The 26,552-nt window shown below is 44.0% G+C and overlaps 1 protein-coding gene, 1 long non-coding RNA gene and 1 other non-coding gene across 8 annotated transcripts in view; 2 read left to right on the plus strand and 1 right to left on the minus strand.

Moving 5' to 3' along the window:
* Positions 1-1,082: 1,082 nt before the first annotated feature.
* Positions 1,083-4,524, minus strand: LOC131412474 (uncharacterized). Its single transcript, XR_009221774.1, has 3 exons — positions 4,476-4,524; positions 2,727-2,767; positions 1,083-2,182 (listed from the first exon to the last, which is right to left on the minus strand). It is a non-coding gene; the product is annotated as an uncharacterized LOC131412474 (long non-coding RNA).
* LOC131413282 (U11 spliceosomal RNA) lies at positions 2,040-2,173 on the plus strand. The gene has a single exon (XR_009221944.1). It is a non-coding gene; the product is annotated as a U11 spliceosomal RNA (small nuclear RNA).
* A 12,124-nt stretch (positions 4,525-16,648) lies between the features above and the next one.
* Positions 16,649-26,552, plus strand: part of GMEB1 (glucocorticoid modulatory element binding protein 1) — a 31,266-nt gene continuing 21,362 nt past the window's right edge. For 2 of the 6 annotated variants that reach the window (XM_058553432.1, XM_058553437.1), the window contains exon 1: positions 23,236-24,030. In XM_058553432.1, coding sequence (XP_058409415.1) covers positions 23,903-24,030 — 128 coding nt within the window. In that variant the 5' untranslated portion in view covers positions 23,236-23,902. Of the gene's footprint in view, positions 16,691-17,265; positions 17,547-23,235; positions 24,031-26,552 lie in introns of those variants that run through there. The other 4 variants (XM_058553434.1, XM_058553436.1, XM_058553435.1 and 1 more) reach the window with 4 other exon arrangements.

Raw genomic sequence — 26,552 nt, forward strand, 5'->3', positions numbered from 1 at the left:
GACAGTATCCTTGTCCTTAGCGAGTTTACAATCTGGAGTGGGAAACAGAGCACTAGCAAGTACACAAACGTGTAAAAGTAGAGAATACCTGAATAACTTATTTAGCTGGGTGATGGAGGGCCCTGAGCTAGAAAAGAGATTACTCAAGACCAAGATGGCGAAGGAGGCAGGAGCTTAATAGGTGATGAGAGTAGCAGGCAATGGGGCTGGAGAGGCAGGCAGGATCTTGTAGTATATGGTGGGGACATGGGATTTTATTTATCATGCCACGGTTAGGCATTGGAGGATTGAGCAGAGGCGTGAAATGATTTGTTTTTAAGACATGACTGGTGCATTATAGGAGGAGCCCCCAACAGACACGATTGACAGTGTTCATATCTAGGCTTCCCACCAGTTTATACTACAATTCTGCTTCCTATTATAGTGTAAACTGTATGTGACTCCCTTCTCTTGCAGCTTCTGTTTTGTAGACGTCAAGGACCTCCATTTATTATTAAAATATATTAAGGAAAGTAAAATGCCTAACAGTCTATATTTGTTTAAAAAAATCTAAGTATATAATATATATGTACATAAAAGACAGTCTGGCAAGGTAAACACTAACCTGTTAATAGTAGTTTGGGGAAAGCAAATTTCTTTACAATTAGCACATATTGTTTTTATATTAAAAATGAAGTATATGTGAATGATTCCATTTTTATGCCATTCTGACATGGAAATGACAAGACTACAGGACCAGAGAAAAGCACTGGTTGGCAGGATTGGGAATAGGGGGATGTGTTGACTAGAAAGGGAGACAAAGGAACTTTTTGGGGTGAGAGAAATGTTTGATATTTTGATGAATTGTGGTAACAGACACATGTCTGTGTGAGTTTGTTAAAACTCACAGAACTGGGTTAAAAAAAGGGGATTTTACTGTACATAAATTATACCTCAATAAACCTGACTTTAAAAAATGAAATATATGGAGAAAATATAGAAAGCAAGGACTCTATTTTAAAAATATTTTTAATTACACAATAAAATTACACAAAATAAAATAATACATTATGCTTTTTAAAAATTAGAACAATACAGGTAAATCTAAAGTCTTGTGTGTGTCAGGTCCCCATCCTGATCCCCTCCCTCCTTCCCGGGGTGATCATTGATGTGTGTTCTTCCAGATCTTTTTTTAAAAAAGTTAAGACATACAAATATGTGGCCGTAGAAAATATATAGCACCGGGTTTTATGTGCACACTTGTGTGCTCTTTATTACATTAATGGTATCATGTGGTACCCTAATCAACACCTTCACTCACGTTTTAAAATATTTGTTGATAAAGATCTACTTCAATCATTCCAAGTGCAGTATTGCTTTTTTTTTTTTTTTTTAACGTTCATGGTATCATGCTGTACCTTATTCTGCAACTCTTATCACTGTTTTTTGATGTCTAATTCACTCCTTGGAAGTGCAGCAGATAGCATTCTACGTTACGAACACACCACATTCTGCTAATCCGTTGTGTAGGTGAAGATCAGGTTGCTCCCAGTTTTTCGCTCTTATGGTGATCCGCTACCCACAGTGCTCGCGTGCTGCGGCCGCTTCAGGGATGGCTAGGAGTGGCACAAGTTCGTGCATTTTCAATTTTAATAGGGTGAGATTCGTGTCTTCCCCAGATAAGTACCCATAGCCGCCGAGAAGCGGGTCTTCCGCATCAGCGAACCACAGGAGTGACGCCCTGCCACAGCACGCGGCTAGAGCTCCACGGTTCCCTCCAGCAACCGCTTGTCCCCGCCGCTCCCTCGGCCCGCCAGCAGCTTCCCAGCAAGCACTGCGCATATTTGCATAGCAACTCACGTCCATGCCTTTATTTCTAAATAAAAAAGGAAACGACAAATCATAGAGTCTTCTTGTGAAGACTTCCGTTTGGCTCACAAGGTCTTGCAATTCCCATCTCAACGTCGGGAACATAGACTAGGAAATTGCATAGATTTCTTCACCTTTACCAAAAGAGGGATTCGCCAACACTGCCACTCTACTTTTGTGTCTACGAAAGCAAAAAGGGCTTCTGCCGTGAGTGGCACACGTGGGGCAGCTCAATTGCTCTTCGTGCGGAATCGACATCAAGAGATTTCGGAAGCATAATTTTTTGGTACTCGGGCAGCTAGTGATCGTTGGTCCTGGCGCCCCTACTCCAAGTCTGGTTAAAAATGAAAGAAGGTTTTGGTTCGTTAGAAGAGAGACAACTGTACGACAATCAATTGTCCGAGTTCGACTGTATGTTAAGCGCTGTTTTGTGGGCGCTTGCTGTTATCCTAGTAGTTTGAAACCTGGTTTAGTGTTTGAAACGCGATTCACTGTTTGAAACGCCAGTTTTTATAAGAAACTCGCAATAATAAGCTGTTTGCCAAGTAAGTTAACTACGTGAGAAGCGTGCAGGAACTGATGTGGGTATAAACTTTTCCCCAGCTGCATGAATGTGAGGATACTACTCTCATAGTCAAGCAGCTGATTCTCGAAGTAGAAAACGCAGGTATTATTTTTCCGGGTTTCACAGATTAGGAAATTGCGATTTAAGCAAAGCGTAAAGTAAGTGATATGTTTATCCAAGGGCACGCTGCAGTTATGCAGCTAGAAGGAATATCCCTACTCCTCCCAGGTGCCTGCCTGCAGGAGTGATGGAATCATCATGCAAAACTTTAATTTCGTAAAAACTCCCCCCCTTTACCCAGGCACACACATACCTTTCTAAAGCTGCGTTGATGTTCATTCTATAGCTTTTGTCCTTTAAAAACATAGAGGTAAGAGGTAATAGTTTAAAACACCGGTTAAGTAGCACTTACTACTGATAGCAACAACCTTTCTGGGGAGCAATTCAGCAAAAGACATAAAAATCTAAAACTTTCAAAAATATTCATCTCCTAAGAATATATCCTCATATATAAAATTATGTTTAAGCAGAGATTTAGCAATAAGGGTTTATTAATTCTAACAACAAATGTACACTGTGGTCCAATATAGTACCAAACACAATAGACCCAATGCCTGACTTCACAAGGCTTACAGTTTAGTGAGGGGAGAGAATAGCAACCTGAGCACAACAGATTGGCTGGGAGGGGGAGCTCTGGGCAAAGACTTTGAAGCTGAAACCTTAAGAATAAATGGAAGACAACCAGGCAAAGTGTGGGGGGAGGGCTGTTTAAGTAGAGGCAAAGCCTTGAGGGTGGAAAGAATGTGCTGCAATCCAATTGCTCAAAGACCAGATGGCCACAGTGAAACCATCCAGGTAGCAGGACACAGGGAAGCCTGAAGAGATGGCTGAGACCTGGTTTCACAGGCCTTGGATGTCCACTGCAGTGTTTTTTGTAAAGCAGAAGAAATGAAAAATTACCTACACCAACTATCAGCCAACTTTTTCTGCAAAGGGCCAGATAGTACACACTTTAGGTTTTGTGGCCATATGATCTTTGCAAGCCACTCAACTCTGCTGTTGCAAAGCAGCAGCAGACAATGTATAAACAAATAGGTGTGACTGTGTTCCAATAAAACTTTATTTATGGACACTGAAATTTGAATTTCATATAATTTTCCTATGTCACGAAATAATATTCTTCTTCTGATTTTTTTTTCTGCCAACCATTTTATTTATTTTTTGCCAATGAAGATTTGCCCTGAGCTAACATCTGTTGCCAATCTTCCTCTTTTTGCTTGAGGAAGATTCATCCTGTGCTAACATCTGTGCCGATCTTCCTCTATTTTGTATGTGGGTCACCACCACAGCATGGGTGCCAATGAGTGGTGTAGGTCCGTGCGGGAACCAAACCCGGGCTGCCAAAGCAGAATGCGCTGAACTTAACCAGTGGGCCATGGGGCCGGCCCCCCAACCATTTTAAAATGTGAAAACCATTCTTAGGTTCCCAGGCAACAGCCAGGAAGCTATAGTTTATCATCTCCTGGCCTACACATTCAAGAGCGATAAGAGCCTGGTCAAACCAACTCCAAGATAGCCACACAATGGAATACTATGCATTCATTAAAATGTTCAAATAAAATCATTTATGATAATGGGTCATCTCTATGGAGCACTTTTCAAGTGGCAGGCCCTATATTAAGTATTTAGTATGCATTAGCTCTTATTCATTATCACATAAACCAATGAGGTAGGTAGTATTATTATGCTTGCTTTACAGATGAGAAAACAGAAGCTCCAAGAGGCCCAGATCACGTAGTAAAAAGTAGCAGAGTCAAGAGGTGAACCCAGGTCTTCTGACAGGAATCAGTTGCTCTGACTGCACAGAATGCCCAAGAGAAGGTCAACTATAGTGGAATCTCTCAGAGAGGGAAGATTTATTGGAAAAGTGAAGCTTATTTCCTTTTGCTTACCCATAATTTCCTATTTTCTAAGAAAATATGGAGTACATGAAAAGGTTAGAGAAATAATGAGGACACATAGTGACTGGAATACAAATGATGAAAAATAAAATCAGACTCACAAAGAAGCCAGTCACAGAAGGCCACATATCGTATGATTCCTTTTATAGGAAATGTCCAGAAATGGCAAATCTGTAGAGACAGAAAGCAGATTATTGGTTGCATGAGGCTGGAGGTGGGAGCAGGGATTGACTACAAATAGACATAAGAGATCTTTTTGGAGTGAAGGAAATGCTCTAAAACTGGATAATGGAGAGGGTCGCACGACTTTATAAATTTACTAAAAATCATTGAATTGTACACTTAAAATGGGTGAATTTTACGGTATGTAAATTACACTTTAATAAAGCTGTTAAAAAAAAATCAAGGGCTGGAAGGAGAAAAGTTCACCCAGTTAGGAGCCTGAGAATCTATAATCAGTTTATGGAATAAATTCTCTAATTTAGAAACTTGACATTAGTGGATTTCCTGCATGCTGAGCTTCTGTGTGTTAGCTGATCATGTGACTCACTCCCTCAATTAAAGCCCTTCAGTGGCGCCTCACCTGCTTGGGTTAATATCCTATAAGTCTGGAGTGACCCTCCACCATTCTTTGTTCTCAGGGCTCCAGCCACACCGGTCTTCTCTGCGTATCTCTGAAGCCACTACTCTCCTCACCTCAGGGCCTCCAGAAAGTTCTCACCTCCAGCTGGAAATGTTCTTTCTCAACAGCCCCTTCTCCTCTCTCCCTTTCCCAGAGAGGCTAACTCCTCCTCGTTCTTCATATCTCAGCTCAGATGTCACTTCCTCAGGGAGGCCCTCCTTGATCTCGCCACCCCTCACTAGGTTAGCTCCCTCACACTCTGTTATACACTTTCATAGCACCATGTGCTTCTCTGCAGAACATTATCATGATGGTTATTAACGCATTCGTTGTAAAGTTAGTTGTTGAATATTTAGATTCCCCAGCCAGAATGTCACCTATGTGAGGGCAGGGACCCTGTCTATGTCTTGTATACCACTTGTATCCTTGGTGTTTGGTGTAGTACCTGGCACATAGCAGACATTAAATACATATTTGTAGAGCACTTCACAATCCATGAAGTATTTATGTATATACAATTACATTGGCTACTACTTGTTAAGCACTTACTATGTGCTGCGTCCTAGGATATAGGAGTAAAGAAGACAGCCTGCTCCTGTCCATTCTAGAGAGTTGACTGTACTCTCCCAAATAGGAGAAGGACAATCTATCCATTTTATAGGTGGTCAGTCTAGGCTTATACCTTGTAAGGAAGCTTCTGAAACTAAAATGGAACTCCTTTTAATAAGGTCAATAAGGTCATAGAATCCCAACAGGATGCAGATGGGTACGGGGAGGGAAGGTGGTTCAGGGAGTTGGATTTTTAGAGGACATGAAGCTTTGGCATTTTGGAGGGTAGAGGGGAAGAAGGTGTCAATTTGTCAGAGGAGAAGAGGAAGTTTCCATGCTTCAGGTGGGCAGAGGCAAGCATGGCTTCTCTCTTAAAACCAAGTTAACCTGGTCCCTGAGCTCACCTATTGTTGGCCCACAGCTGGGATGTTAGGATTAGTGCCCAATGATGGTCATGCAAAAATTGCATTTCTATATACTAACAATGAACAATCCAAGAAAGGAAATTAAGAAAACAATTCCATTTACAATGACATCAAAAAGAATAAAATACTTAGAAATAGACTTAACCAAGGAGGTGAAACTTAACCAAGGAGGAGTGTAATTTGTACACTGAAAACTACCACACATTGCTGAAAGAAATGGAAGAAGACATAAATGAGTGGAAAGACATCCCATGTTCATAGATTGGAAGACTTAATATTGTTAAGATGTCAATATTAGCCAAAGAGATCTGTGGATTTAATGCAATCTCTATAAAAATACTAATGACATTTTTTGCAGAAATAGCAAAACCCATCCTAAAATTCATATGGAATCTCAAGGGACCCTGAATAGCCAAAACACTCTTGAAAAAAGAACAAAGTTGGAAGACTACACTTCCTGATTTCAAAACTTACTATAGGGCCAGCCCCGTGGCTTAGTGGTTAAGTGGGTGCGCTCCACTGCTGGCGGCCCAGGTTCGGATCCCAGGCGTGCACCGACGCACCGCTTCTCCGGCCATGCTGAGGCCGCGTCCCACATACAGCAACTAGAAGGATGTGCAACTGTGACATACAACTATCTACTGGGGCTTTGGGGGAAAAAAAAAGGAGGAGGATTGGCAATAGATGTTAGCTCAGAGCCAGTCTTCCTCAGCAAAAAAAAAAAAAAAGAGGAGGATTGGCATGGATGTTAGCTCAGGGCTGATCTTCCTCACACACAAAAAAACTTACTTAAAGCTGCAGCAAGTAAAACAGTGTGTATTGTTATAAAGAGTCCAGAAATAAACTCTGGCATCAAGTGATTTTTCATAAGAGTGCCCAGATCATTCAATGGGGAAAGGACAGTCTCTTCAGCAAATGGTCCTGGGAAAACTGGATATTCACAGGCAAAAGAATGAAGCTGAACTCCTACCATACATCACATACAAAAAATAACTCAAAATGGATCAAAGACCGAAACATAAGAGCTAAAACTATACAGCACTTAGAAGAAAACAGGAAAAGCTTCATGAAATTGGATTTGGTAATGATTTCTTGAAAATGACACCAAAAGCACAGGCAACAAAAGAAAAAATAAGTAAACTGTACTTCATTACTATTTTTTTGTGTGTGAGGAAGATCAGCCCTGAGCTAACATCCATGCCAATCCTCCTCTTTTTGCTGAGGAAGACTGGCCCTGAGCTAACACCTGTGCCCATCTTCCTCCACTTTATGTGGGACGCAGCCACAGCATGGCCTGACAAGCGATGTGTCGGTGCGCACCCGGGATCCGAACCCAGGCCGCCAGCAGCGGAGCACGTGCACTTAACTGCTACACCATGGGGCCGGCCCCAATACTTCATTAATATTTAAAACTTTTGTGCATCAAAGGACACTATCAACACAGTGAAAAGGCCACCCACAGAATGGGATAAAACATTTGCAAATCATATATCTGATAAGGGGTTAATATCCAGAATATATAAAGAACTCCCACAGCTCAACAATAAAAAAATCAAACTCAATTCAACAATGGGCAAAAGACTTGAACAGACATTTCTCTAAAAATATACAAATGGCCAACAAGCACATGAAAAAACACTCAATATCATTAATCATTAGGGAAATGCAAATCAAAACCACAGTGAGATACTACTTCACACCTATTAGGATGGCTACTATGGGAAAAACCCAGAGAATAATAAGTGTTGGCAAGGATGTGGGGAAATTGGAACCCTTGTGCACTGTTGGTGGGAACGTAAAATGGCACAGCCGCTGTGGAAAACAGTATGGCAATTTTTCAAAAAATTGAAAATAGATTTGCCATATGATCCAGCAATTCCACTTCTGGGTATATACCCAAACGAACTGAAAGCTGAGTCTCAAAGAGATATTTGTACACCCATATTCATAGCGGCATTACTCACAATAGCCAAAAGGTGGAAACAACCCAAATGTCCATCAAAGGATGAATGGATAAACAAAAAGAATGAATATCCATACAATGGAATATTATTTAGCCATAAAAAGGAATGAAGTACTGAAACCTGCTACAGCATGGATGAAACTTGAAGACATTATGCTAAGTGAAATAAGCCAGACTTGAAAGGACAAATATTGTATGATTCCACTTATTTGAGGTACCTAGAATAGTCAAATTCATAGAGACAGAAAGTAGAATAGTAGTTACCAAGGGCTGAGGGGAGGGAGGTATGGGAGTTTATAATTTAATGGGTACAGAGTTTCAGTTGAGGATGACAAAAAGTTCTGGAAATGGATGGTGGTGATGGTTGCACAACAATGTGAATGTACTTAATGCCACTGAACTGTACACTTAGGAATGGTTAAAAGTATAAATTTTATGCTATGTATATTTTACCACAATTTAAAAAATAAAAAATGAATAAAATACAAAATTTTAAGAAAGGAAAGGATGGTGAAGAGCAAGGTTTGGGGCATGTCTATGATGCCCCCGGCACTGGGCTGGACGCTGGTCACAGCTCAGGGTGCTTACACTGCACTGGGTGAAACAGCGCATATGGTACGTGCCTGGTATAGAGCATGTTCTCGTAAGTGTAGCTACTATCGGTCCCCATCACAGATGGAGAGACTGAGGCCCAGAGACCACCTTAACTAAGGTCCTCGAGCCAATGGAGGCAGCTGACTGGGCTCTGAGCTCTGAAGGCACATGGGTGGTGAGTGCCAGTTGGAGCATTAATAATAATACCAGCCGGCATTTCTTGAGTGCTGGCCACATTCCAGACATTATTGTAAGTACTTTTGTAAGTGTGGATTATCTCACTTACTCTTCACAACTCCCCTATGACTGTGAGTGAGCCAGCATTACAATCTCCCTTTTACAGACGAGGAAACTGAGGCCAAGACACTGATCCAAGTTCACACAGCCAACAGGCCCTGAATCTTGTCCTCTCCGACTCCAAAACCAGAAAGTGAGCCTTTTGCTCTGGTCTTGGTGGTGGACAGTGGGGGAGGGTGGGGCCAGGGGCAGGGGAGGAAGTGATTCACTTGACTGTATCTAGATTCATCCCGGATTTTTTTTTTTCTTGTACCCACTGGCAGAACTTCCTCCTTTTCTCTCTCTGCCTCCTTTTCTGATTCACTCCCCATCTGTTAGTGGCTTCTGAGAATGTGGGTGCAGAGGGTGGGGTAAGCTGTGCGGGGTGGGAAGTAGACACAAAAATGCAGGCAGTCCTTAATAAACAAATATTTTTTGTGCTATGTACCAGGCAATGTTCTAGGGGCTGGGAGTCCTGCCGTGAATAAAACAGACCTTGTCCCTGCTCTCATGGAGAGTCCACTGCAGGGTGTGTATGTGTGTTGAGGGGGTGGTGAGGGATAGAGAGGGCAATGGGGTAGAAAGGGAGGGAGAGTGCGGGTGGGGGGAGGAGAGTGGATGCAGACCAGGAACAAGATATGTCAGGTGTCAGTAAAGACTACAGAGGAAATGTGAGAGAGAGAGACTGGGGAGGGGAGCTAACTGGAGACAGTGAGAACAGAGAAGGCCTGGCTCAGTTGCTGAGACCTGGAGGATGAGAAGGAGCCAGCTGAAGATCTGGAAGAAGAGCCTTCCAGGATTCCATGGGGAAACAGCACAGGCAAAGCCATGAAATCCATGTGTTGGAGGAACTTGGAGAAGGCCAGTGAGGCTGGAGCAGAGTGACAGAAAGAAAAGGAGTCAAGAGACGATCCCAACGCCAGCTCATGTAGGGTCTTGTAGACTATGATGAGGAGTTCAAGGTTAATTTTTAGGGAAAGAGAGGACATTGGAGAAGTTAAGAACGAAGACTGGAAGGCAGCATGAGGGAAATGGGGAGACCAATTAGGAGGTTCTGGTTGCAATGTAACAGAGGCAGGGGATGACGGTGGTCCAGATCAGGTAGGGATTCAGAGAGGAGGTGGTATTAGAGGGGTCTTTGGGAGGTGACTGAGTGATAGAGGTGCCATTCTCTGAGGTAGAGGAGACAAGAGGAGGAGACAAGAGGAGAAACAAGTTTTGGAGGGTGGATCTAAGGAAAGGTGGGAATAGAAATTTTGAATTCAGTTGTGGACATGTTGAGTTTGCAGAGTTAGTGGCTGGCCAGGCAGCCAGAGACACCGTTCCAGGCTGGAAGTACATGCCTGGGAGGAGAGACCAGAGGCTGCCACCTGGGGACCCGTAGGACATACTTCTTCACAGATGGGTAATGTAGAGTCCAGAGGATACTTTAAGTTTTTTTTAATTGGTTACAACATTTAAAAATCCAGAGTTATCAAATAAAACTCACAATTTCCAAATTGGATGCTCTGGCCACACTAGGGGCACATTCTGGGAAGGCAACAGCAGGCTGGTAGAGGAGCAGCTGACCCTCCAGACAGGGCATGAACTCTCCGGCTGGTCCCACCCCAGCAGGCCTGCCGCAGATTCCACTCAAGGCCTGGTCCTGGCAGCACTGGAGTTTTAACCTCTGGCATAGGCAGAAGGTGACACCATAGAAGGAGAAATTGTTGGCCTGGGACAGAGCCTGGATTTTAGATGGACCCATTGGGAGTGGCAGCTCTGCCGCTTCTCAGCCTTGTAACCTAGGGTGTGCCACTTATTTCACTGAGCCTGTCTTGCCTCTTCTGGAAAATGGCGCTAACACTCCCCAGCTGGAAAAGAAATTCCCTACCTAGAACGTCATCTATACGAAAGCTCCCAGCACAGTGGCAGACAGAGAAGGAGCTCAAGCAATGTTAGTTTCTTTTTCTTTCAATCTGATGAGCAGCTAGACTCAGGAAATCAGAATGGTTAGGCCAGAGGCCGGCCTGGTGGTGTAGTGGTTAAGTTTGTGCGCTCCGCTTCGGCAGCCCAGGGTTCACGGGTTCGTGAGTTTGCAGGTCTGCAGGTTCCGATCCCAGGCACGGACCTGCACACCACCCGTCAAGCCATGCTGTGGCAGCATCCCACATACAAAATAGAGGAAGGCTGGCACAGATGTTAGCTTAGAGACAATCTTCCTCAAGCAAAAAGAGGAAGATTGGCAACAGATGTTAGCTCACGGCCAATCTTCCTCATAAAAAAAAAAAAAAGAACAGTTAGGCCATAGCATAGGCTGAGGTAAAAAGCCCAGATTCTGGCTCTACCACTTATCAACTATGCAACCTCAGTCTTCCTATCAGTAAGATGGGGACGCTCCTGGTACCTAACTTCTGGGGATTAAATAAATTGATACAAAGTGTTTAAAGTGGCAAGGCACTCAGTAAGCATTAGCCGTTATTACTGTTGCTGCTGTTACTGTTACTTGGTCATGACTAAATATACTCGAGAGCCAGCAGAGCTGTTGTTCTTCTACCTGGCTGACCATTACGGTTATCTGGGGAAATTTTAGAAAATATTCACGTCAGGGCTCTTCCCTCAGACATCCCGCCTGAATTTATCTGGGGTGGGGTCCTCATATGGGTATTTTATAAAATCTCCCCAAATGATTCTATGTGCAGCCAGGGAGAGGAGCTCCACCGTGGAGGGGTAATTAGGAGTATGAGCTCTGGAGCACAACTGCCCATGTTCAAATCCAACCCAGCCAGTAAAGAGATGTATGAACTTGGGAAAGTTCTTAACCTCTTAGGTTAAACTGGGTTAATAACAGGACTTGGGAGCTTGTGTGGATCTAAAGTACTTACAGCAGTGCCTGGCAGCTAGCAAGTCCCCAGTAGGCCTGGGCATCAGCACACCTCAGCTTCCCTGCTGGTTCCAAACTGGTGGCAGCCACTGTGGGCCTGTGCCCAGCTCACACCCACAATCTCCCCAAGGGGGCCTGGATGCCTTAAACATCCCACACCTGAGCCTCTCCTAACCCTGCCAGCTGTCCCCAAAGTTGTTTTTGGCCCTCCCACTGTTCAGCTTTTTTATTCACCCAAACTGAACAGAATTATCTCCCAAACAAAATTATCTGCTTAGAAATCAGAAAGACCCCAAGAATGTTAGAAGGGAGGATAGAACCAGGATAGACTGGCCATTCAAGTGTCTCTCATATTAAAAAAGGAAAAGAAGGGCCCAGCTCAGTGGTGTAGTGGTTAAAGTTCTGCACACTCCGCTTTGGCAGCCCGGGTTCGCAGGTTCAGATCCTGGGTACAGAGCTACTCCACTCATCCACTCAACAGCCATGCTGTGGCAGTGTCCTACATACAAAGTAGAGAAAGACTGGCACAGATGTTAGCTCAGGGCTAGTCTTCTTCAGGGAAAAAAAAAAAAAGACGAAGAACAAAAATTATTTTCAATGTTTAGGAAATGGTGTTTAGAGGGAGAAAAATGTATAACATGAAATTGTACATTCAAGATAATGCATCCAGGTAAAGGAAAAAAAGACACAGAAAAAAGATTGGAAGGAAACATGCCAGATGGTAAAATAGAAGTGTTTTTTTTTTCTCTGCTTCTCCATTCTTGTATGCACTTTACAATTTTCTACAGTGAACATGTAATTATAGGAAAAATAATTAAGTGAAAAAAATTTTAAAAAGCCTTCACATGACTTTCTCTCCTGTTAAAATAATCATCTTATTGCCTTATGTCTTAGTTCCTCCTTTCTATCAAAAAATTTTAAAGAATTGTCTCCACTCACTGTTTCCGCCATTTCTCCTCCCATTTACTACTTGATCCACTATAATCTTCCTTCCCAACCTCGGAGGAGACTCTACCCTGGAAGGATCAGCAATGACCTCTTAGTTGCCAAAACCACGGGCTTCTCCTTTGTTCCTGCCAGAGCTCTCTGCAGTATCTGACATCGTTGGTGCCATCTCGTCCTTCTGGAAGCCCCCTGCCTGCTCTCTGGGCTTCCTCTCTTCCCTCTGTCCAGGGACCTAACCTTTCCAAACACTTCTGGTCGGTTCCTGCAGGTTTCTCAAGGCTTAATGTTGCCCAGGTTCGAGCCCCTAGCCCCCTCCCTCTCTGCACACTCCTGTTAGCTGACCTCATCCCCTCTTGGCCTCTGTGGTCCCATCTACATGACAGGTCTCAAATTCCAGCCCTGGCCTCTTGCCTGGGACAAGTCAACCCAACCTCCTTTGGAACACCTTCATTTGGATGTCCCTTAAGCACCTCAGACTCAACAAGTCCAAACGGACTCGTCATTTCTACTTTCCCTCAATCCCCAACCAACTCTTCCTGCTTTGTTCCTTCACTGGGTCATCCTTGTCCCTTTGTCTCCCTCACTCCCCACATCTGGTTGGTCACTAACGTCTGCTGGTTCCAATTGGGAACTGCATCTGGAGCACATCAGCTCACATCATCATAGCGGTCTCCCCCACACACTAGTTTCCTTTTCCCAGTCCTTCTCCTTTCCAGTCCATATTCTATAATTTTTCTGGTCATTCATTCGATCAACAAACATTTGCCATACACCAAACTCTGTTCCAAATACTATGTGGGGTAAATGATAAAGATTGACACAAAATAGGTAAATAAACAAATCTAGGGGATTTCAAATTGTGGGGATTGCTATGAAGGTAAGCAGGGGGATTGGGAGAAAGGAACTAGGGCATGGGGAGGAGAGTTCTCTCAGATGTGGTCTTTGCCCTGAAATAGTCCCCCAAATGAACATGACAGGTGCCCTGATGGAACTGGGGGCAGCAATGATAGAGCAAATTGTGGCTGGGGACCCTTCTTTAGGTTGGGAGCCAGGGAAGGCCTGTGAAGAGTGAAAGATGAGAATGAGCTTCTCAGGACCTGAGGAAGGAGCTATCCAGATAGAGGGAAGAGCCAGTGACAAGGCCCTGAGCAGGGTTCACAAGGCCCTGGGCACAAAAAGGAGCCCAGGGTGTCTGGAGCACAATGAGAGAGGGGCAGAGAAGAGAAAAGGCAGGAAGGAGATCATGCATGGTGGCCCTGGTGGGGGAGTGGGGTGGGGAGGTGTCTGGGTTTAACTCTAAGTGCATTGGGAGGGCTGGCCCCGTGGCTTAGTGGTTAAGCGCGCACTCCGCTGCTGGCGGCCCGGGTTCGATCCCGGCGTGTACTGACGCACCGCTTCTCCGGCCATGCTGAGGCCGCGTCCCATATACAGCAACTAGAAGGATGTGCAGCTATGACATACAACTATCTACTGGGGCTTTGGGGGAAAAAAATAATAATAAAAAAATTATAAGTGCATTGGGAGGCTACTGAAGAGTTTTTAACAGGGAAGTCACATTTGACTTTATCTCTTTAATTTTTATTTATTTATTTTTTTCCCCCAAAGCCCCAGTAGATAGTTGTATGTCATAGCTGCACATCCTTCTAGTTGCTGTATGTGGGACGCGGCCTCAGCATGGCCGGAGAAGCGGTGCGTCAGTGTGCGCCCGGGATCCGAACCCGGGCCGCCAGCAGCGGAGTGCGCACACTTAACCACTAAACCACAGCGCCCGCCCAGACTTTATCTCTTTAAAAGATTACTCCCACTAGGTGCCTAGGGTGGATAGCATTTGGGGGTGGGGTGGATAGGGTTACTGAGTATTGAGAAATTACTGCAGTGGTCCAGGCTAGTCTGTGGGCCGGCGCTGGGTGTTAGCAGTGCAGTTGGAGAGGACTTAAACCCCACCTTGGATCCCCACCCCCTGCAGGATAGCTCCTTACTCCTTGACAACCTTCTGGTTCCAGCCTCCCTCTTCAGCCCCATCTCCTATCATTTCTTACTTCTTTGTCTTTGGACATGTTGTACTTTTTGGAATGCTCTTCCCCACTTTTCCCTTTGATGAACTCCTATTCATCCTTGAGACCAGGCTCAAACATCCCCTCCTCTGTGAAGTCTTTCAGGAACTCTCCAGGGAGAGTCCTTTGCACTTTTCAGTGGTTTGTTTCTATCTCTAGGATAACACCTGTCGCACTGTCCTGTCCTGTATGTTTACAATTCTGTCTCTGAAGGTGGACCAAGAGCTTCTGGAAGGCAGGGATAGGTTTTTGGTAAATGCTCAATGAGTGTTTGATGCATAATCAAAAGACACAGATGATCCCACTATGGAATAGTTCACATGGGTCAAGAGTCCAGTCATGACCAGCCATTATATTCAGAATCATCTGCTAATGTGTAAGTCCTTAATCATAAGAACAGATACTAACATGGGTACTAAGTCTCCTTATTTGATCCTGGAAACAGCCCTGAGAGGTGGGCACAGCGGGAAAATCATTTCTGTTTTACAGATGCGGAAATCAAAGATTAAGGGAGGTATAACTTGGCCAAGATCCCAGAGCTGCTAAAGCCAAGCCTAGAACCCAGGTTGTCTGATCCCCCCAAATTCAGTTCTTTTGTTTACTCCTGGGCTGCCTCATCTGTCTCTTGATCTGCCTCTTGATCTTGAATCAAGATCTTTTTTTTTTTAATAATTTAATCTATTTATTTTCCCCCAAAGCTCCAGTAGATAGTTGTATGTCATAGTTGCACATCCTTCTAGTTACTGTATGCAGGATGCAGCCTCAGCATGGCCCGAGAAGTGGTGCATCAGTGCGCACCCAGGATCCGAACCCGGGCCCCCAGCAGTGGAGTGTGCGCACTCAACCGCTAAGCCACAGGGCCAGCCCGAATCAAGATCTTGTAAAACTTCCTGTCACCTCTTCAGGAGGGAGGGGATAGATAGCAAAGATATGACTCACAGGAGGAGGCAAGATGGGGAAGCAATTCTCCTTCCCCCTCCGAAGAAAGTGCCCAAATACCACCACCTCATTTCTTCTTAATAAGGACAGCGACCATCTTAGTGGGTGGGTATAACCATGGACTCTGGAGAAAGAATGGCCTTAGTTTAAATCCTGGCTATACCATTTACAGGTTTTGTGACCTTGAGGAATTAGTTAACTTCTCTGGCCCTCCTGCTTTTTTTTTTTAATGTGAAAAAAAGTGAAAAGAAGTGAAAAAAGAAGTGAAAAGAAGCTACTTAGTAGAGTTCCTTCGAGGATTATATGGGACAAAAGCATCTTCCCCCAGGCCTGGCCATATAGAAAGGTCTTAGTCTTTGCTAATTACCATTACTGGCCCCAGGAATTTTCCTAAGCACTTTTCATGTATCACTTCTTTTAACACTCACAACAACCTTACCCCTTAGGCGAAATCGAGGCCTAGAGCGGTTAAATAACTCCCCCAAAGAAGTAAAGACTTGAACCCAAAACCTCACCAGGAAATGCTTGGCAAACGTGCATGGGTGAGAGAATGTAAGCAGCTTGCTCAGGGACTCGTGACCAGTTACTGACTATACTCAGCCAGATCTTTTGATTCCAAATTGATAGTTGGGTCATAACTTCTGAAGGTCTGACAAGATGTAAGCTTCATAAAACAGGATTTGGGGAGGTAAGAGGAGCAGAGTCCTCCAGTGGAGTCGAGAGACCTGCCTTTGCCCCCATTTGTGGATGAGGTGAATCTTTAATTTAGGCCTCATTTTCCTCATACATGAAGCGGGAGAAGGAGAGTTATTGGAGTCCCTAGCGTCCTTCCCAACACTGACTTTCCAGAGCGGGAGACCCCTGCTCAGCGAAAGGCTCACTCAATTCCCTCCGGCTGAGGTTCATCCTCCGCGGGACCGGCAATAGGGACGCGTCCCCTTTAAGGCGCCAGCTCGCCGGCGGCGGCCGGAAGTCTTGAAGCCGGGCCTGGCGGCGGCGGTGGCGGTAGCGGCCGTGGCGGCCTCTGCGCATGCTCCGTGGCCCGCCCGCCCTGGCCGCTCGCCGCCCGCCCGCCCGACGGAGACGGTGAGGAGGGGGAGGGGTGGGCGCGCGGGCGCGGGCGCGGGGTGGGGTGGGGGCGGGGGGGGCGGGCGCGGGGGCCGCGCGGCGGCCGGCGAGGGCGGGCGGGCGCGCAGGGGGCGGGGGGGCTGCTGCCTCCGCGGGCGCCTCCCCACGCCCTGTGCGTGCCGCCGCCGCCGCCGGGGAGCGAGCGGACGTCGCGGCGCCGCGGGGGGGTGGGGGGACGCTGCCGCTGGGTCCGCCCGAGCAGCCGGGCCGCCCCCAGCGCGGCTGGCCGCGCCGCTCGGGCTCGGCTGCTGGCCGAGAGCCGCGGGGGCCCGGGAGCCCGGCACTGGGGGGGCCCCTGCGCCCCTGGACCGAGGGGCCCGGAAGTCCTCGGCCGAGGGGCTAGGAGGGGCCGGAGCGCCTCCGGACTGAGGCCGGACGTCCAGGACCCCGGCGAGGGGTCCGGGGAGCCTGGGGTATCCCCAGAGGCGGGGTCCGGGGAGCACCAGGCCCTTCGCTGAGGGGCTGAGGAGAGGCCTGGGTGGCGCGCGGGGGGAGGGGGGCGAAAGGTGAGGGGAGCCTGGGTGGCCGCGGAGAGGAGCCCCTCGGAGCCTTGGCGGGCGCGCAAGAGCCGAGAGTGGGTTTTGCTGAGGAAAGGAGGGGCCGGGCTTCACCTGAGGGGCGCGTTAGAGGCCTCGGCCCTTCAGTCCGTGGAGAGAGACAGATGTTTTTCCGAAGGCGGGCGTGGTGACAGGTCTGGGTACAAGGAAGAAGAGCTCCCAGGGAAAGCGAGCAGCCCCTGCCTTCCCGTCATGAGGGGCCGGGAAGAAGACACCTCAGCGCCCCCTGAAGTAGCCATGAGAGGGAGATTTGATAGGTAGAGAACGGGGTCATCTGGTATGTCAGGGGGTGGGGGAACCCAGGTTTTTGAGGACCCTAGAGAAGATAATTGAGAGGAAGAAGCTTAGAGTACGCTTACTTTCTGAACTTGCCTCCTAATGGAGGGGCAGGAGAGGTGAGGGCAGAATCTTACTTGAGGGTCCTGGAGAGTGGTCCACCAGACAAGGCTTGTCAAGCCTTGACCCAGGGATCAGGGGAAGGCTTGGCTATCCAAGGAGCAGGAGGAGGCCTCAGCTCTCCTCTCAAGATGAGAGAGATCGCAAAACCACTTCCTGGCAGACCCAAAAGGGGCCTGGATTGGTGTCTGTTTACCAGGACCAAGAAGTGGAGTTTTCCTGCTTAACCTGGAGGATTGGAGAAAGGGACGACCAGATAATTCTAGCCTCACAGAGGGATTCTTTTCTCCCCCCTTGCCTCTGCTAATGGTTACCAAAGTGCTTTTGGGGGACTTTTTCATTAAATGTTTGGACTGTCTTCCCTAATTTGTGGGCTCTTTATGAATTATGCATATTTAATGTCTACTGACTTGATGACATTTTCTTTAGTCAGCAACCACTTGGGGGCCCGCCCCGTGGCTTAGCAGTTAAGTGCGCGCTCTGCTACTGGTGGCCTGGGTTCGGATCCCAGGCGTGCACTGACCCACCGCTTCTCCAGCCATGCTGAGGTGGCGTCCCACATACAGCAACTAGAAGGATGTGCAGCTATGACATACAACTATCTACTGGGGCTTTGGGGAGAAAAAGGGAAAAAAAAGGAGGATTGGCATGGATGTTGTTAGCTCAGGGCTGATCTTGCTCACAGACGCACACACAAAACAAAAAAAAACCCAACCACTTGTATTTACCTCAGCAACATATATGGAATAGTTAATTTGTACTTAACTAAGTTGGGCTAGTTTGGTCCCTCTTTTGGTCTTATGCTGTAGTGGGTCTTAGACTGTAGTGGGATGACCCTTCAAAGAACCCTTTTATTCCATTGCTTCCCCAAACACTTACATAGTGTTCTGCAACATGTGACTTACCCTGAACTTCATTTGCTCTGTTTCCCTCACAGTGGTCCTGTGTAGCCTTCTTGTTGGCTTCATTACATCTGGTAGCATTCTGAATCACCTACTAAATATATGAGAAGGAATAAAGAAGGAAAAAAAATCAAGGAGTCTTGGTCTCAAGTAATAATAAAGTTTTAACTTTATTTCTTAAGTTTCTTAAGAATAGACTACAAAACAGTCTACAAAAGTTACAAACAGTGTGGAATAAATACATTTTTGGGGTTAGAAAATTTCAGGATATCTGGTATTTTTATTACTCCTTTTCAGCAACCAACTCTGATGTCCCTGTGATCATGTGACACTTGTGCTTACATCTTGCCATGTTTTAAATGTTGGTTTTTCAGGACACAAAAAGTAAATTTAATCCAGAGTAGGTCAGATGTCATTGTTTAGTTTTCCAATAGCTTACGTGAGTAGTCATGCACTTACTTTCAAGGTCTCTTTTTTGTCTTTGAAAATAACTACAAAATAATTTTTGCTTTTCACATAAATTTGACATAATTCCTTTATGTGTGTTCCCCTAGAATTATAGAAAGTGTTGTGTGATTCCACAATGAATTCTCCAAGGCCCCTTCCATGAAATACCCAAAGGATCAATTCACTCATCTTGCATTAGGAGTTTTTGTTGCTATAAACAAGAGCTACTTTTCAGTTTACACTCAGCTCAAAGAGATGACCTTGCAATTAGCCACTGTAGTCTGTAGAGCTGGTTTCAGGTTACTTGCTAGGAATATGGTATTTAGGGTAATAAGAGATATTCAACCTAAACTTGCTCCTCTAAAGAATGTAAGAATTGCGATGTTGGATCAGACCTGTGTCTCTGACTGACACTGAGAGACATGTTGTGGATGATTATAATTATCTTCTCTGATATACTCTCAGAAGGTTAGAGAAGCAGCCAGAACATTCCTCTTGGGTTCCAAGGTGTGGGAGGGGTAAGGAGTAAAATATGAGTTCCTATTGAGGAAAGTATTAATCAAGTAGTTAGTCAACCACTTATTCAGAGTGTTGTAGAGAGAACTCAACCTTAGGGTAGAAGGTTGAAACTGGAAGCATCTTTCTAATTCTGCTTCTCTAACCCATTAAGTTACCTAAGCTATTAATTTTTAAAAATTTAAACGACCTTTTTGGAATAATAAATTCCACTTTTGGAATAATAAATTCCGTAAGTTTGTTACCTGGTAAAGTATTACATCTTTTAAATTAATTAAATATGTAATAGTAACAGACAATAAATGAATGTCCAACAAATGTTAGCTGTGATTATAATTTTAATTCACCCTACATTTTTGTGGTTCAAGCTTTGAAGATATCTATTGGTTCAATTATTCTAGGATTGATGGCATTTGTATGCTTCATCATATCCCTTTTTTTTTGCTGAGGAAGATCTGGCCTGAACTAACATCTGTTGCCAATCTTCCTCTTTTTGCTTGAGGAAGATTCACCCTGAGCTAACATCTGTGCCAGTCTTCCTCCATTTTGTATGTGGGTAGCCGGCACAGCATGGCTGACAAGTGGTATAGGTCTGCGCCTGGAATTCGAACCTGCAAACCCGGGCTGCCGAAGCAGAGCGTGCAGACTTAACCACTAGGCCACGGGGCCAACTCCATCATATCCCTTTTTGGCTTTTTCTAAACTCAAGGGTCCTAATTGTTTTGGTTTTCCTGCTGGCAGTGAGCTGAACCAGCCCATCAATTCTCTTTTTTTTCTCTAGATTTAAACCTTTAACTTGAAGTTCAGATTGTACACTGTAATATCTTGCAATTACTTTTTTCCTTTAGTATGTGACAATGTCATGCATCTCTTTCCTTTCTGTAGTTCCTTAAGAGCAAGTACTGTCCCTTTTCATATCCAAGGAGCCTAACTCTGTGCCCCATCTGGAGTAGAAACTCAGTAAATATTTGTTGAATTGGTCATAATGATGGGCAATAAGCGAGGCAGCTAAGCCTAGCTGCCTAAGCAAATTTATGTCCCCTAAGTTAGAAAAGTAGAAAATTCTAGAAGTCTTTTAGGGTAAATAGAGTCATTCATCGCACAAAAATTTATTACACGCCTGCTCTGGGCCAGATTTCCTTAGAAGGGTTTAGGTAGACAGTTTTGTAGACAGAAGTCTGATATTTGAAAACTATTTATTACACTCCTGTGTCCTGGGCAGGGAAGCTGTTGAAAAAGAAAAGCAATCCTTGCTCTCCCAGGATGTAGTCTGGTGGGGAGAGACTGACAAAGTGGGATGATGGTTGTGACGGGGTGCTGCAGGTGCTGAGGAAACAAGAACACAAGCTCAAATCTAATCAAGGAAGTCACAGAAGGCCTTCCCGAGGAAGTGATGTTTTAAATAAGTCATAAAAGTTTAGCAATGATTAGCCAAAGAGGAAGGAAAAGAGAATTCCAGGTAGAGGAAACAAGTGTGAAGCCTCAGCTGAAGAAATATGGTATGTTTGAGAAACTGGAAAAAATTCAATGACAGGAGCCCACAATGTGAGAGGAAGAACTATGAAAAATGACTAGCAGGGTGGATAGGGGACAGACTGGGAGGATTTTGTAAGCCATGTTAAGGTGTTTGCACTTTATTCTAACAGCAAAGGGAATCCACTGAAGAATTTTTAAGTAGGGAAATGACCTAGGGCCTTTAGTAACATCACTTTGTCTGCTCTGTAGATAATAGATTGGATAGCAAGACCAGAGATTAGGGTACTGATGAGAAGCAGCTGGAAAAATCTAGGTAACAGTGTGGTGGCTTAGAATATGGTAGTGGCAGCACAGATGGAGAATGGGGGATGGATAAAAGAGATATATAGGTGATAGGGTGGCTAGGATTTGGTGGTTGATTGGATTTAGAAAGAGAAGAAAGAAGAGTCAAAAATAACTTCTTAGTTTCTGGCTAGAGAAAGTGGGTGGAGGGTAGTATCATTTACTGAGGCAGGAAACATAGGAGCAGTTTTGAGAGGGAACATGAGTTCAGTTTAAGGTACCGACAAGATATTTTAAGAGGCTTTTGAATAATAGGAGGTGTAGAATTCAGGAAAAATTTTGAATGTGAGAATCATAAAGGGCAGAAGTATAAATCAGATATGAGGAATTTTAACTAGGTCAAATACTATCAAAAATTGATTGAGGGGCCAGCCCCGTGGCTTAGCGGTTAAGTGTGCCTGCTCTGCTGCTGGCGGCCAGAGTTCGGATCCTGGGTGCGCACCGACGCACCGCTTCTCTGGCCATGCTGAGGCCGTGTCCCACATACAGCAACTAGAAGGATGTGCAACTATGTCATACAACTATCTACTGGGGCTTTGGGGGGAAAATAAATAAATAAAAAATTGTTAAAAAAATAATGGATTGGTCCGGCCCCGTGGCTTAGCGGTTAAGTGCGCGCGCTCCGCTGCTGGCGGCCCGGGTTCGGATCCTGGGCGCGCACCGACGCACCGCTTCTCCATGCTGAGGCCGCATCCCACATATAGCAACTAGAAGGATGTGCAGCTATGACATACCACTATCTACTGGGGCTTTGGGGGGAAAAATAATAAATAAATAAAATCTTTAAAAAAAAAAAAATGGATTGAACCAACATACATCAGTGCCTATGATGAGCAGGGCTGTGGGAGACAAAAAGATATTTAGATAAGCAGTACCTGTCCTCACAGACAGTGCAGTACAGTTACGAAGATAGACATCTGTTCAGTTAACTACAATATAGGGCACAGAGTGATGAACACTAGAGGAGAGCTACAAACCACGTATTGGGGAACTGCAGAGAAGAAAATGATTTGGCATTGTTTTGTGGAGGAGTAGGTTTTGAACTGGGCCTTGAAGGGAGAAGGAGATGAGGGAGAAAGGAGTTTGAGGCTTAAGGAATTACAAAGGTACAGAAACCTGAAAGCTCCTATTATATGTTCAGAATACAGTGGGTGGTTGGTATGTCTGAAGCTTAAGATTCTTGGGGTATTATAGTTACAGGTAAAACTGGAGAATTATTTTGAGGCCAAATGAGGGAGACTTTGCTATGCTTAAGTATGTGTATCATAGGCAAGCAGGTACTGTGGCAGAGCTGAGATGTGGATTCCTTTGTCTGACTACCAGTTACATGTTCAAACCTGCATGCATTTTGTGCCTACTCTGTTCAGCACCGTCTCACATATCTAAATAAATACAGTGCTCTTACCTGTACTTTATTAAGTGACTCTCTCCTTTCTTTTCAACTGTGAAGACAAACAGCTTCAGAATATCCTGGGGCCCTCCGAGTTTTCATTAAGATTGGACAATGCTTTGAGTTACTTTCAAGTCAAGGAGCAGGTGTTGTGGACAGTGGTTTCCTCAACAGCTCTGCAAGGGAGATGTCAGGCGAGATCATCTCTCCATTCAGTCTGAGGCACAGAGGCCGGCCCGGTGGTGTAGCGGTTAAGTTCACGTGTTCTGCTTTGGCGGCCGGAGTTTGCAGGTTCGGGTGCTGGGCACGGACCTAGTCACCACTCGTCAAGCCATGCTGAGGTGGGGTCCCACATAGAAGAGCTACAACTCTACAACTATGATACACAACTACGTACTGGGGCTTTTTGGGGAGAAAAAAGAAAAAGAGGAAGATTGCAACAGATGTTAGCTCAGGGCCAATCACCCTCAAAAAAAAAAAAAGAAAAAGTTCCTAGAGGTCATACAATTGGATTCAGCATTTATTAAACAACCCCACAATGCAAGTCATCTTTCTCTTTCCATACAGATTAATTCAGTTAACAGATAGTTATTAAGTGCTCACAAAGGACAGAGCACTTGATGAGGTGTAGTGGATGATTGCAAAGAAAATAGATGATTCCTGCTTTCTAGGAGCTTACTGTTTGGGATAGAACTAGTTTTGTGCTGTAAACCAGCTCTCCCGAAAAAAAAATGCCCTGATTTCTGGTGCTTGCCAATTTCTGTTTGTATATACTTCCAGCACCACTGATTTCAAGCTCCCAACTTGATGTCACTAAACTCGGAGTTGGGAGGAGATGTGCACAGTTGGTTCTTAGGAGCTGGTAGAGTTGGCTCCAGCACGTCACTGGATGAATCACACAGACTAAGAAAACCTATAACAGCAAGTGAGTACTAAGGCATTTCTGGAAAAATCAGAGCCTATGTCAGCCCCTTCTCACAATTCCCATCCTTTTCAGAGGACCATGATCTCCAGGGTGCCCTTGGAGTTGGTAGTCATTATCTTGGTGTTCCTTTCCTATGGTTACCATGTTTTCAAACCAGGCAGAGTTACTGGTGTTTCTTTTTTCTGACAGCAGCTTCAGCTATCTGACTTCATGTGAAAGATGGCTAATGCGGAAGTGAGTGTCCCAGTGGGGGATGTGGTTGTGGTACCCACTGAAGGAAATGAGGGGGAGAACCCTGAAGACACTAAAACTCAAGTGATCTTGCAGTTACAGCCTGTGCAACAAGGGTAAGTGACTCGAGATTTGGCTATTCTGAAAATTTGGGGAGGTTTAAAGAGTGGGGAAATTACAACTTTATGGTTGCTTAGCACAATGGAACATTCACCATCAATCTCTCAGAGCTGGCTGTTCATCTTTATAATGTATTGTGTGCTATATTCATCATTTTAATGCTTATTACAACAATTAGCTGTTTCCTTGTCTCTCCCTCTTCGCCACTGTGAGCTCCTTGAGGAGAAGTTACACAGCTTGCTCATCTTATTTATCCATAGTATTTAGCACAGGGCCTTGGTACATGTTTACCAAAAGAAAGTATAGTTAGAGCCAGAGGAGATTAGGCAAGGCAGCTATAAAAGTATTCCTACCAGAAGCTCTCTGCACCCTCATGGCTGGACAAATTATCAAGCTTAGTCAATCAAAAAATATATATCAACCACCTACTATTATACAATGTGTTACAAAGGTGTTGGAAGAAATATAGCACATGGTTCCCACCATCATGGTTGTACAAACCAAAAAATACATATATGTAAATAAAGAGATCACTTACATGGCAAAATCTAAGAAGCGCTGAGTGGCATGGCTAGGAAGTGCTTTTGATTTCAGAGGATCACTATGAATTTGAAAGGAGATAATTTATAAGAAATGGTCTGGAAGGTTAAATAAGAGTTAGATCTACAGAGAGAAAGGAGGGGTAGTTATTTTATCCTGGGGAATGTATAGAAGAGTCTTCATATGATTAGAAATGTTCTTGGGTAAACATAATCCAATCCCAATCTACTAAGTAATGCACCTTGTCTTAAACACTTCTGGAGAAAGACAATCAACCTCTTGGTATAATTTTTAAAACTTTTTAGCATAGAAAACTTGAAATATACACAAAAATAAAGAAAATACTATAGTAAACCCCCATGTAAGCACCCATCACCCAGCTTCAACAATTATCAACACATGGCCAGTCTTATTTCATCTCTACATCCACCCACTCCTGAATTTTTTTGAAGCAAATCCCAGACATTAGTATGTATCTGTAAAAAATAAGGACTTTCTCATTTTGTTTTTAAAATATAACCATAGTTTGCTGACATTTCTGAATATTGTTAAGAATGAAGAATATATTCTAAGATCTATAAGGGAAAGTTGATATAAATAATTCCTGACATATAATCAATAGAATGATTTAAATTTTTATAGGCACCAACAGAATATCCGTGCTTATTCATATTCACTTGTTTTGGAATTTCATTTGTTACACATAAAGCAACTTGTAGTCATTACCCTTTGGTACATGAGGAAGAATTAAAGGGTAGGTCCTTTAGTTCTCAGCGGCTTTATTTTCTTATATAGTCATCATTTCTCTGTATTTCCTAAAGTGCTTCAGTTGTCACTTGTCCTATCCCCAGTAGAGACAGAAAAAACTTCTCTGCTACTTAGAGACTTAATTCTTTTGAAGATTTAGTTTCCCTTATTTTTCTTTTGTCTGTTTATTTTCCAAGTGATACTGCCTTTTCTGGAAACCTCTCATTGCTTGATTAGATATAGGCATCTTTGTACAACATATATTGACTCCCCAAACCGCTCTTTGCACTGAATTTAGTATATGAGTTAGTGAATAAACATTTTGAGGTTGTGCATTTTGAGATGCCTGCCAATTGATTTCTCTAGTTGTATTATTTAATTATTTGAATATTTTATTGCATTTTAGCCTCATTTTGTAAAAGTGAGCCTGGAACAAAAACATTGATACTAGTGATAAGAAGTACAGGTCTTACAAGTTTAATATACTTGAAACAAAGATGGAAGTCATCAGGTGTCAGCCTTCAGCTTCAGTCACGCTTAACCTGATTGGCTGCAGGTTCAACTATGAAGGAAAGAAACAACATGTATGAATTACTAGGATTATATTGGTAGAGATTATATCCAAAAGGCCAGAAATAATTAGAGATTTTATATAAATATTTTTAGATTTCAATATATAGAACTCCTTTTATATGTCTTTAGCTTTTATATATATGACATTTTATACTTTTTAAAGTATTCATTATGTACATGTTTTCAGGAATACATTATGAAGCAAAAGTAGAGTGTCTGGTAACAGTCTCCTAATATGAATACATAGAACTTGACACATTGTATAAGGTGATACTTTCATAATAACACTAGATTGGCTTTAAAATATGTCCACAGTTAACTTTTTTTCTTAAACATAGATACTAAGGTAACTAGAAGGCTTTTAATTCTGGGAGCTTTTCAACATAGAAGACTTGTTCAGCATATACTTTCTTTTTTTTTAAAAAAAAAGAATGGTTATTAACTTTTTCAAATAAAATCTTTTATAACATAATCAAAAATTCTCAGGGGGCGTGACGGTCCTCAGATTCCATCACTGTTCTTGGCTTTCCAGTTCATTTTGGATTCATAATAGAGTTTTTAACATAATGAGATCAGGGACTGGTGATTTTAGTACTACATAAGTTTACTGAGTGTGCTGACTGATTTTATTCTTCTGTGGAGGACTTCAGTCCAAATG

Source organism: Diceros bicornis, chromosome 13 (assembly GCF_020826845.1).
Source record: "Diceros bicornis minor isolate mBicDic1 chromosome 13, mDicBic1.mat.cur, whole genome shotgun sequence".
Taxonomy (NCBI): Eukaryota; Metazoa; Chordata; class Mammalia; order Perissodactyla; family Rhinocerotidae; genus Diceros; species Diceros bicornis.